Source organism: Perna viridis, chromosome 5 (assembly GCF_037379345.1).
Source record: "Perna viridis isolate PV_CMFRI_1.1 ecotype Kerala chromosome 5, ASM3737934v1, whole genome shotgun sequence".
NCBI classification, from domain to species: Eukaryota; Metazoa; Mollusca; class Bivalvia; order Mytilida; family Mytilidae; genus Perna; species Perna viridis.
The window spans coordinates 28,458,602-28,471,519 of record NC_142449.1 but is presented as its reverse complement, the minus strand read 5'-3'; the positions used below and the strand labels follow the sequence as shown (position 1 = coordinate 28,471,519).

Sequence of the window (12,918 nt, the reverse complement as noted above, 5' to 3'; positions counted from 1 at the left end):
TAAAAATAAGGATCATTTCAGCTATTGAAAAAAATTGGCTAAACCTAACGATTTTGGAGATATATGCGAAAAACTACTGTCGGATCTCTATGTTCTATTTTTAGTAAGAGTGGCCATGTTTTTCGACGGATCAAACAACTCCAACGTGGCTAAACAGATTAAACTGAACGCAGATAGATCTCATCATGCTGAACATTTTAAACTCTATCAGAATTTGGCTAAACCTAGCCGTTTTTGAGATATATGCGAAAAACTATTGTCTGACTCCTATGCTCTATTTTTAGTAATAGCGGCCATGCTTTTTTTGATGGATCAACAATCCCTACATCAGTTCTATGCAGGATACCCCCAAGGAACATTCATATCAAGTTTGGTTCTACTTGGTCAAGTAGTTTCAGAGGAGAAGAATTTTGAAAATTGTTAACGACGACGGACGCCAAGTGATAGGAATAGCTCACAAGTAAGGGTGACAATCCAAAGTGAAAGGATTTTAGTCACTAGAACGTTTAAATGAATCCTAATAGCAGTCTTCAAAGTGATACTGATAATAACCTCAAGAAAGAGTTCAACATAAGGAACAAATATGCCAGCCCTAATAACTCTGCTCTTTTGAAGTATTGAGTAATGTTTCAAATGGGCAAATTGAGGTATATATTTTTATAAGGTGGAAAAACGTTTGAAATGATATCTTCTACTGCAAACCAAGATTTCTTTAGATAAAATATCAAAATTGAAATATGAAATGATCTCTGTCATGAAACAGTACAGCTAACCAATAAAATTGTCAGTTTAATAACTTATTAAACTTTTAGAATTTTTTTTGGTTTTTTTTATAATTCCTTATAAGACTTCCAGCTTTCTGTTTTCATTTTGTTCAGCATATAACTCTGTCCAGCATTGAAATACGTTTAGCACATAAGAGTAATCAAGGGAACCAAGGTTATAGCGGTAATCAAAAGAATGTTATCCAGGGACAAAGACCAGAAATGGGAAACGGACATACACGACAAAGAACATAAAGTAACTAAAATTATACATACAAGGTAACAAAAGCAAATGAGCAACTCGGACTCCACTAAAAACTGGGAACATGGACCAGGTGCACTAGTAGAGTAAGCGTTTTCTGCTTTTCTAGAAACACCCGCCGAGTTGCTCATAAAACGTCAAGTCCGGGGTAGACGAAAGAGGAAAGGAAAACTATGACACGTTGAACAAATCAGTTTTCATTCCGCAGATGGATACAACGTATCGATCCACGAGTTCATGATGACGACCATAAAACGTTTGTAGTGATGACTTCAATCTTGTACCAACATAACCCTACTCTAGAAGCCAATTTGTTAGAATTGTAGCGCGATACAAAAAGTCTGCGTAGTCTCGGCAAGCTCTGGCATAACGTTTAAGTTGTGATATGAACACACCATACGCAGGTGCTGAATGGATGTTGCCACAGATGAAAGGAACGTTGTCAACTTTGAATGAAAAGTTATCACATTTGTCGTAACGTTTTGTCAATAGTTTTCCTTTACCATCGATTTCTAAGTGTAGGTCAATATATGAGGTGTCTGTAGTATCCTTTATCTCAAGTTATTTGGGGTAGACGCGGTGTATCAAATCCCAAAAATTAGGATTGTTTGAAGATAATACATCATCCATATAGCGGAAACCGAGATTAAAGGATCTAGCCAAACGATATTCTTTCTTTCGGATCAGATCAGCTATAAAGTCAGCCTCATAAGAGTGAAGGAATCGGTCAGCAAGTTAAGGAGCACAATTTGTTCCCATTGGGATAACGACCATTTGTTTAAAAACGCGTCTATCACACTGGACAAATATGTTTGTCGACTAAAAACTCCAGCATTTTGTAAACATCTTCTTCTGTATATATGGAAGATGATTTGGAATTATTTCTTACAAAGTATGAGGAATCTCTACCAAGAACTATATATTTGTATCTAGGTGTACCATCTTTTTTGGACAAACAATGATGTACAATGTTTTTAAGTCGGGGTTTTAACTGGGTATGTGGAATAGAGGTATACAGTGTTGAAAAATCATAGGTTTTGATATATAAGTTTGTCCTGTCGTACAGAAGTATAAATGTTTGTGTGACATTAATTTGCAACAGTAATTGATTCAAGCTAAACCCGGCAATGCTCTTTCATCAGTATAAGTCATCAAAATTTGATACTTGGTAACCTTATTGAATATCAACATGATTTAAGCCATACTGATTAATTATAAAAAAAAATTCAATGCCTTACTATCATCAAAACATTAAAAACAAACAACACAGTGAACTTTCCTGAGTATTTGTAAATTGATTTGCATATAAATAGTCCAAATAATATCAGTTTTGTACGAAAATTGAATAATGACTTTTTGGCAAAATAGAGGTTTTATGTAAGCAAATAGCTGAAAATTACCCCCTTTTCTATTATTTTGGTAAATTAAAATCCTAGTATATCTTCTACAAAATGTATAAAATAAAATTCCATATTAAATCTGATGTATTAATCCTTTTAAAGTGAATTTGACTTTATATTCAGTTATTAACTTAAATATATATTGTTAGAATGACCCTAAAATATTAGATATTGTTCAGTTTGGCCAATGATTCAGATTTCTAAAAAAATAGCAATATTTTAGTCTTCATTGTCCAAAATCTGCACGGTGAATTTTCTTTAAAATTAGACAGATGATGCGCCACGGTTAGTGTAATATCATACACAAATTTAAAAAAAAAAATAATTATAGGGAAATGTTTGGGGTACCCCAGGTGTACTTCCTTAAACGCACGATAAGCGAACGTTCATAGCGTGCGTTTAAACTTACGATAGAAGAACGATGAAAAATAATAATATTAACAAATAATGACGAAAGAAAAAATGGAATATTGAATTAATGAAAGATATAAATTATTAATAACAAAAATATAAAAATAACAGTTGAATCAAGGTAATAATCAAAAAGTACAAAAAGTACAAAAATAAACGAACGCTCCCAGCATGCGTTTAAATGAATGCTTGCATCGTGCGTTTAAACGAACGCTCCTAGTGTGTGATTAAATGAACACTTCTATCGTGCGTTTATAGCGCGTTTAAACGAATAAGTAAACGCACGATAAACCATGCACGAACGATAAAACGGGAAACGTGAACGTTTCAAGGGGTGTTAAAAAAGCCAAATCCAGGGTAGACGAAAGGGGAAAGCAAATATAACACGCTGAACAAATAAGTTTTCATTGTTCAGATGGATACACCGTAACGATCCACGAGTTCATGGTGACGACCATAAATCGTCCGTCATATGTAGTGATCACTTCATTCTTGTAGCAACATAATCCTGTTGTAGAAGCCTGATTGTAAGAATTCTAGCGCGGTACAAAATAACTGTAGTTAGGGCAATCTAGGGAATAACGTATGAGTTGTGACATGAAGACTCAATACGCAGATGCTGAAGGGATGTTGCCAGATGAAAGGAAAGAACAATACAGAGTAAAAAAAAACATTAGGTTTGTCGTACAGTTTGGTCAAAAGTTTCCTTTGCCATCAATCTCTGAGTTTAGGTCAAAACATAAGGCAGACTTCACACCGTATAATACATGTATATAAAAAGTGCATCATAGAGGCTATAGCAGACGAACAAGATGTGATGTCATACAATAAAATATATTAGCGTAACAAAAGCCAGAGAATGTTAAAGTAAAGATATCTAACAAAAATATTTTCTCATATATATGTATCAAAATTTAAAACTATCATTTAAGATGAAATATGTGATTAAAATCGTAAACAATTACTATTCGTTATGTTACGCAGCTAAACTAGAAGTGACCATCTAAGGAAAGGTTTATAATTAAGAAACAACAACAGATGACGAAAATTAAAGTCTTTTATTAAAAACTAATAAAAACTGAGAATTTGTTTGTTTGGTTTTTATCACTCTATGTGTGTTGAAAATGGAGCTTGCTGTTCAATGACCATTGGTTGTTGTTGCACCTGTGGTTGCTCTTGTCCCATAGGCTGATGTCCAATTGGTTCTTGGCCCATTTGTTGATCTTGTCCAATAGGTTGTTGCCCCATGGGTTGATATTGATCCATCGGTTGCTGTTGTCCAATAGGTTGCAGTTGACCTATTGGTTGAGATTGTCCCATTGGTTGTTGTGTGATGTGATGCTGATGTTGTGTAACGTTTTGTTGGTGTGTCATCATAACAGGATAGCAAGTACCTTGTAATGGAACAGCTGTTTGTCCAGCTGTACCCTGACACGGCATGCCAAGTTCCTGCCATTGCGAATTAGTGAGGATGACAAAAGGTTGCCCAGTCTCATCAATAGACATTGGGTAAATCCTTGTTTTCTGAGAGAAATAAGTATAAATGTAAATTAAATCGAGAAATTCTGCAAAATGCTTTAAATTCAGAGTAAGGAAAAACCAAATCTTGAATAACTGTCTAAATTAATACAGTAACTTTTAAAACAAGTACAGACCCTTGTCAAACGGATGCTAACAATAACAGACTAAACATTTGCATAGTTTATCAGCTTTTGAATACACTGCACAAACTAACAGTTTCTCTCTTCTTTATTTCAAAATTAAATAATAAAACAACTAAATCTAATTTTTGTCTATCAGAACGTATAATGCGCACATGCTCAGGGCAGTGAAATGTTATTACGTCCATTACATGCTTTTACAACCTTTTCTGCGACAATCAACAATATTATTTCAAATGTCTATGTTGCATTGTTTTCTTCTTTAAAGGAATGAAAATGGACGTAGAAACGGGGTATGTATCCAATACCTCCCGAACTTAAAAAAAAGCTGAAAATTTTCTCTTAATGAACAGTGTCAAATGTAATTCAAAAGTTTTCAATTACATTTCAAATTTATATAAGTGATTGCATTTTAATATTGCTGTCAGTGTAATTTAAGATATTTGCTGGTAATTGAGGTTTAATTAATCATATTGCAATATTGGTATAACTATAGTTTAAATGATGAAATTGGCATTTAATCTAAATTTGATTAAGGACCAGCTCATGTAAAATTTAAACACTGCCAGAATTCTTGGTGTAAAAACACCCAGCGAACAAATGATCCTTTTTCCATCTAGTTTTGCTTTATTCTTACATAATTAAAATCATTCCTGTATTCCGATATATATTTTTGAAAAAAATCATTCATCTTCCACTAAAATCAACCAAAACAAACACAATCAAGACCGATTTCTCCAGCAAAGTGCAAATTTTATGTAAAATCTGTATGGTTTTAAATGAAAAACTAAGACTGGTAAAGTGGTCAGTAAATGTTCTGGAGCAGTCTTAAAGTGAGTTTAGTGGGGTTTTGGCATACTGCATGAATCACCTAGAGTCTGATTTTTATAAAGACTCGTACTTAATTACTGAGACTGATTACGTGGTCATTAATGTTCTGGAGAAGGAATAAAAGTGAGTTTGGTTGGTTTTTGGCATCCTGCATGAATCACCTACTGTATGATTTTATAAAGACTGCAATTTAATAACTTTAGCAAGTAATTACTCCTGATACTTACCGTCTTCCAGCAGCAACAACAGTAACAAGCACCAGCAATGGTCACTATAAATTCAATGAAACTTGAGAGTGCAAGAATGGAAGGCATTGCAACTATTGCAGCATCGCTACCTGTGTCTTGAGAATCAATCGACCGCTAGAACAAAATCCAACAGTTAGATAAGTGTGTCAAAATAAATAATTCGTATTATTTAGTTTTGTTTTCCTGTTCTTTGTTGTATGAGTTTATTTTACCTCTCTAGACGTTATTATGGATTCTCAGTTTCCTTGATTTTTGTTCCGGTAGCATCCAATATATTTATAATTCAAAATTAACACAAGCTAAGTTAAAATTCACCTGGCCGTTTGTTTGTTGTTCCATGCATTGTTTTGTTGTTGTTATATATATATATATCTCTTCTAAAATAAATCGTATTCAATGTTACGATGTAAATTTTATTCTAAAATTTTATTCTAAAACTGACGTATAAAAGTTCACCTGATTATACTTTGAGGAGTAATTGCCAAACACCTGTCTTTTTTCTATGGTTGGCAACAGTTATAATATTTGCAATACAATTTTAAAAAAAGAATAAGCAAAAATGTTTAATAGAGTAATCAAGGGAACCAAGGTTATAGAGGTTATCAAAATATTGTAATCCAGGGACAAAGACCAGACATGGAAAGTAGACATACACAACAAAGAACATAAAGTAACTAAAATCATAAATACAAAGTAACAAAAGCAAATGAGCAACTCTGACGCCACTAATGTAGCATAAATCAGGTGCACCGGTAGGGTAAGCATCTGGTAGGGTAGGGTAATAAATACAAATAAGGTTATTTGAGCAAATATAATATATAATAACCATCACTGCATGTCTGTTATCGATTTCTACTGCCGGATGTTACCAATCCGATAAAAACAAAGAGGCTGGACAGCTATTAATGAATATATGATACAAGGTTGTGAAGTTTGAGATATGGGTCGGGAGGCTGGAGGAAGTACGTGGGAAAAGGGTGGATGGGAGGTTGGAATATTGTAAAAAAATTAGACTGAGAGCTGAACCTTTCCTGTCCATCCATCAGAAGTACAATAATTTGTTAGATAAATGCAATTACTCACTATTACTGCCGCACCCATTCCAAGACTAAGTACAATAGGTATAAATATAACAGATGCAATAATGCAACACACCATGTATGATGTTTTCTGCAATAAACAAAATATTTTAGTAATGGAACAATTGATTTATTTTTATTTTAACGACAGTCGTAAATTAAGTTGTAGTTGTGGTTTGTTGTTTTATGTATGTCATGACGAGACTATTCGATCAATTGAACAGATTCTTGTCTTTGTATCCAATCTAATTAAAGTAAGATCAATCAATTGTCCCATTCAAACATTGCACGTAGGATATTACAATCCCATATCTACTTTCTGTTCTCAGACTAGTGAGCTTTCTGATCAGCCAACAAAAAACGTTATCAAAAAGAAAAACCCCGAGCATTCTGAAAAGGTCATACAAACAAATGTAGAATTTGGTGTTGTTAGATCCTACATATGAGTGCATGGAGTGATAGAGAGGTTTATTTTAGATTAGATTGCTTTGTACCAGTAAAAACTCTTAAATTACAAGCACGCAGAAGCACACATTGGAGAAAGATTAGGCAATTCACAATTAAACTGAGCCAACAACTGTAAAGTAGTACAATGAAGTTAGGTTAACTCTGAAAATTTGTCTCATTTTGTTAAAATCAAGGTATTTAGAACAGTCAATTAAGAATTTTCATGTTTTTTTTTGTTTTTTGTTTTTTGTTTTCATAAATACTGAATAATGTCATGATTACCATTACGTATAGCACCGTACTTAAACCAGGGCGGATCCAGACTTTGGAAAGGTGGGGTGACAGCCGAGGTAGGACATTATGTGCCATTTTTTTGTCAATTTTACTCATGAAATTGACAAATGTTCCAATTAAATGGAACTAAAAAATACTGAGTAGAAAACATGAGCGCCTTAAAAAAAAAACAAACAGCAATATACAGTAACATCAAGGCGCACCGTTTTGCAAACCAAATTTATCCGGTCTAAATTTGTAAACTTAGAACTAAAAGACAAAATTTTGTGGATAAATCGATTAAATGTAGTTACGTTTATGCATCTACCTTAAAAAATCCCTTGAGATAAAGGATGCCACAGAAATTTTGAAATTAGCATCATATCTTAACTACACTCAGAGATCGATGGTAAAGGAAAACTATTGACCAAACTTTACGACAAACGTGATGACTTTTCATTCAAAATTGGCAACTTTCCTTTCATCTGTGGCAACATCCCTTCAGCACCTGTGCATGGAGTGTTCATATCACAACTCATACGTTATACCAGAGCCTGTCGTAACTACGCAGACTGTTTGTATCCGCCTATAGACTTCTTACAATTAGGCTTATGGATTAAGATTATGTTGCTACTAGTTTGAATTCATCATTAGAGAAGTTTAATGGTCGTCATCATGAACTCGTGGATCGTTACGGTGTATCCATCTGTACGATGAAAACTGATTTTTTCAACGTGACATAGTTTTCCTTTCCTCTTCCGTCTACTCCGGACTTATCTTTTAGAATCAACTCGGCGGGTGTTTCTTGCAAAGCAGACGACGCTTTCCCTACCGGTGCACCTGGTCCATGTTCCCAGTTTTAAATGGGGACCGAGTTGCTAATTTACTTTTGTTACTTTGTATGTATTATTTTCTTTATGTTCTTTGTTGTGTGTGTCTGCTTTCCATGTCTGGTCTTTGTCCACGTATTACATTCTTTTGATTTCCGCTAGGATCTTTGTTCCCTTGATTACTCTCATATAAAGATGGATGAAATATATGTAGTGATAAGCATTGACACATAACATAAGTAAGTTAATCTATTCGTGATTTTTGGACGAGTTTGACTTTTTTATCTTACATTGTAAATGCGTGTGTAATTATGATGGAAAAATAATTGAATAAATATAATTCTTCGATTGCAGTACGAGTGTACCTTTGGGTATCGTATGTGTGTTTTGTCACTTACAGAAAATAATTGATTTTTGTTTATTATTGTAAACCTATTTCAAGTTCACGGTAATACAATTAAAGGGAAAGTATCATATACCAAATATGTCCATCTCTCTTCTCTTGCCTCAGTCATGCAAAATGGCAAAATACCCGTCAGGATAAACTGAAAGTAAAATTTAAAATACTTTATAACGAACAAAAATCTTAAAATAATAACAACGAAAAGAAAACGTTTTTATCCTAAACAACAAGTTATCAAATAATTTGCGTTTGTAAGGAAAGTATAAAGACGATGTGGCGATATTGAAGATATTAACACAAGAGGAAATGAGTTCGAAAACGATGTCGTAAATATCAATCAAGAAAACAGATGGAGAACAGGTCACACAGCATATTGCGATTGGTAAGCGTATAAAAAACAAACAACATCGCTGACCAAATTAAAGTGTGGCTGAATATGAAACCGTCTATAAAACATAATTAAAAATTTGTCTTATGTATGATAGATATTTTTTTTCTCAAACTTAAACACACAATCTTTGTCGGTCTTTCACGATGAAGTTCACAAAAATCATTGTGAAACTCGAGTTATTTATACCTACCCATAAATAACAGATGAGGCAAGTTACGTCAAATCCCAAGATCAGAAGAGCAAACCTTCCTGTCCAGCATGTGTAAGTGTAGGAGTTGAAATCGACGTAGGCAAAATAGTAAGCATGTCTATAATAATTGTATCCCCATCTTGTGTCACATGATTCAGAAAGATCTTTGCCATCGAAACATACAGCAATTATGCTGAGAAGGGTGCAGATAATCACAAGTATTATCTGTATGCTTCCAAAAATCTTAAATGTTTTAACTCGGAAGTCGTCATATCTCTTTTCGTAAGCATGTTGAAACCCGTCCATATCAACTTATTAAACGCAGAATAAGAAAGTCATCTAGGATATAAAAAAAAATTAAAAACAATAATATCGATGTAAGTCAAATAATCCCTACAGTCAGAGGACAAAACACTTAGACATATCTCTGCAGTGTCAATATACAAACTATGATTTATTTCGTAACAACGAAACATACATAACAATGCAACACAAGCAAATACAATGTTAACTGACATAGAATTACAATTGAACGATCATAAGAATTGCGCATAGTTTAAACTTTAATATTATCTTATCAAATCGATAAACAATACTGCTTATTCGTGTTTATCGAAAAAACAATATAAAGACGGGAATAAAATCAGAATAAACTAAATTTTTGGTAGCATTAAATATCAGTCACTGACGAATCGGGCTGTAATTAAGACACTGTATGAAAAAAACCAACCTATTTGAAAGTGCTAGATTAATATTTTTACCACCAGTATGAAGGAACAAAAGACAAGATTGTTCATATCATTTTGGTAAATTGAGTTATAATTTCATTGAATTGCACTGGATATGAACATTTTAAGGACAGGTAACTCTAACAAAACCTCATTTTTCTAACATTCTATTGAAAAAATTCTGAACTAGTAGTGCATGGATCAAAATGTGGCCTTTTCAAATAGAGGAAGCACTCTTGAGTGAAACGATATTGCCAGATCGAGGTTTTATTTTTTTAATTTCGCCTGGTTCTTACAAAGACTTACACTTAAATAACAATTTTCTAACTAATTTTAATTTTTACAACACGCAAGTAAAGTTATTAGATGTGTCGAATTTCTATATTTTCTTTTAGTTGCATTAATTTTGTTGGTGCACTTGTTTTTTTTTTCTATTTTCAGGGTCAAAAAGAGATGCGCAAAACAATAAAGCAGCCGCAAAATTGATTTTCAACACTTCGAAACGCTTGTCATTTATAAAGCTGCGAAATTGATTCCTGCGAAACGTCCACGCAAGTCATAAAACCGGGAAACTTAGTCTGCAGCAAAGGTTTAACCATAGATTTGCTTGAGGAAAAGTATGTCAGGCGCATACCAGCCCTCTCTAAAACTTGTGAAAGTAATTTCGTTTGGAAGAAATCTTGATTTCTCGGTCCCAATTTTTTTTTATCTTGCCCCGCGAATCATTTAATTCTATTTACTCTATTCCTAATCTTAAAATCTATGTTCGTCACTGGATTTTATGAGTACAAAAAGTCATGCATTATCTGATTGTATGGAAGTAGATATTTTCTCCGTTTAATAGCTCTAAAATTGTAAATTCAGACTTTCTATTCCTTGTAGCATTGTCGTATAAAAACGAAGATTGTCTATGGAAAACAAAACAAATGAAAAACAAACACAAAGTTAAAACAAAATAAAAACAAAACTAAAACAAAAACAACATCAAACAAACAAATAAATAAGGGCCTCCCTTGACAACTACAGCAGTATGGGGAAAATGCTGTTTTTGTTATTCTGTGTATAATCATTGTTCGAACATGAAATAATAATAATAATAATAATAATAATAATAATAATAATAAAAACATATATTGTTTGGAAAACATCCTCAATGGTGTGTTGATGGCATAACTGCAAAGTTTTGCGAATGAACACGTTAGAAACCTTTGTTCTTGTCTGTTTTTCATTTCATGCGATATTTATAAGTTTGCACGCATTGAGCTGGTAGTATTGTATATTTTTTTGGTTTTGGTTTTGTTTATAAATAGAGAACTTAAAATGTGCCTTAATTGATATCATAACTAAATTATTATAAATGTGAATAATTTATAAAACAAGAAAATGTTGCCTACCTGCACTTCACTTGTATAACTACAATTAGCAAGAAACACAAAAGAATACCAAGAATTAATGTAAGCAGTCGATATATATGCCAGCAATGAAATTCAACCTTTAAATACAATTATTCTTTGTTTTGGAAGTATCTGATTACAATTTTTAAATGTTCGGAAAATTGTATTCTTTGGAAACACAAGGGACAAATAAACTGTCAAAAAGCGTAACAAATATACAATAAATATGACTGAATTTTGTCCTAAATTGCCATGTGTCTTTCTTTTTTGGTAAACAGTTTACAAATTTCAGTAAATAAATTATTGATTTTTTTCTATTTACATGTGTTATGACAATAAAATTTATACAATGTAAAATAACTTCTGTGTTGAGGGACTTAACAAACTACATTTAGGACAAAGGGTAAAATAATTGTCAACATATTTAACAGTGGGATGGTTACAAATATTCTTAGTTTGAAAGTACGCAATTTTAAAATATATATAAGCAATAATAATTCGAACTGAATGCGAATTACGAGTGAAAGCAGCACAAATATAGAATCATTAAAATATGATGTTACAGTAAATAACGCCGTTATATTTAATTATTTGCTGTGATGGTGTTATAAAAGAATTCCAATTGTAGCAGGTCTACGTTATTGAATATTTAGCAATTTGACTTATTTTGTTAAAAGGTAAACAATCCATTTACTTAAACAGATGAAGATCGAAATTGGCGGGACACTATGTTTGTAATATAAATGCATAGTCGTTTTATTTTTTTCTACAGTGAAGTAATTCAAGATTTTAGGATAGCTTCCATGCATTTTTTCTATCCTCTTATGCCACAAACTAAGTCATGGACTTAACAGAAGTGCTTTACCCAAATAACTGAGACAGATAATTCTTGTGTATGAAGAGTAATAACAACATTACAGATAAAATCGCCCCGTGCAGGTCCGGGTGTTAAAAGAATAGGCCTGCAGCAGCGCTAAGCTTGTCGTAAAAGGCGACTAAATAGTGCTCAGAAACCTAGCCGGGGGCTAGGCGCTCTGCCCACAGAGCAACTGGGATGTGTGCCCCAGGTGGCGGAATGGGGTACCCCTGGCATGTTACATGCTGGGGTTGTCAGGCTATAATACGGAAAACCTGACCGCAAACCATAGTGGTGCATCGTGTTGGGAAAGATGCTACGTTCCTCGCACGTTAAAGAACCCTGCTGTGGTATTCGATAGGAGTAGGAACCTTTGCGCTCCGCCACAGGAGGCTAAATTGCCCTACCTTACCCATCCCCCTTTTTTACAGTGGCAATCAAAATTTGTCGACCCTATTATCCTTGTGACCCATCCTTTTTTCTTCTTCATTTCATGTTCATTTTATCATTCATTTCATGTTCATTGTCTGAATATAGCTGAAATATTGCTGCTCGGACGTTAAACCCCAACAAACAAACAAACAAAACAGATAAAATCTAGGCAGTAGTCAAAAGGTCAATATCAGGGTAGAAATTGGAGAGTTGGAAACCACCGCAATGGTCCTTACTTGTACAGCCATTTCAAAATAAAGAAGTGTGTTATACCAATTACATTTAATAGCACGCTAAATTTCCCGCTTTTTTTACGGT

The 12,918-nt window shown here is 33.4% G+C and overlaps 1 protein-coding gene across 3 annotated transcripts; it reads right to left on the bottom strand.

Moving 5' to 3' along the window:
• Positions 1–3,876: 3,876 nt before the first annotated feature.
• Positions 3,877–11,399, bottom strand: LOC148616962 (uncharacterized). Of its 3 annotated transcripts, XM_088584154.1 has the most exons (7): positions 11,313–11,325; positions 9,451–9,529; positions 9,191–9,346; positions 8,686–8,751; positions 6,661–6,747; positions 5,557–5,691; positions 3,877–4,361 (listed from the first exon to the last, which is right to left on the bottom strand). In XM_088584154.1, the coding sequence occupies exons 2-7, from the start codon at positions 9,478–9,480 to the stop codon at positions 3,942–3,944; spliced, it is 894 nt and encodes a 297-aa protein (XP_088440280.1). In that variant the 5' UTR covers positions 9,481–9,529; positions 11,313–11,325; the 3' UTR covers positions 3,877–3,941. The 3 variants fall into 3 exon arrangements, with proteins under 3 accessions (XP_088440280.1, XP_088440278.1, XP_088440279.1); XM_088584152.1 differs by having other exon boundaries at positions 9,191–9,529; positions 11,313–11,399; XM_088584153.1 differs by lacking the exon at positions 6,661–6,747 and having other exon boundaries at positions 9,191–9,529; positions 11,313–11,399.
• Positions 11,400–12,918: the final 1,519 nt, after the last annotated feature.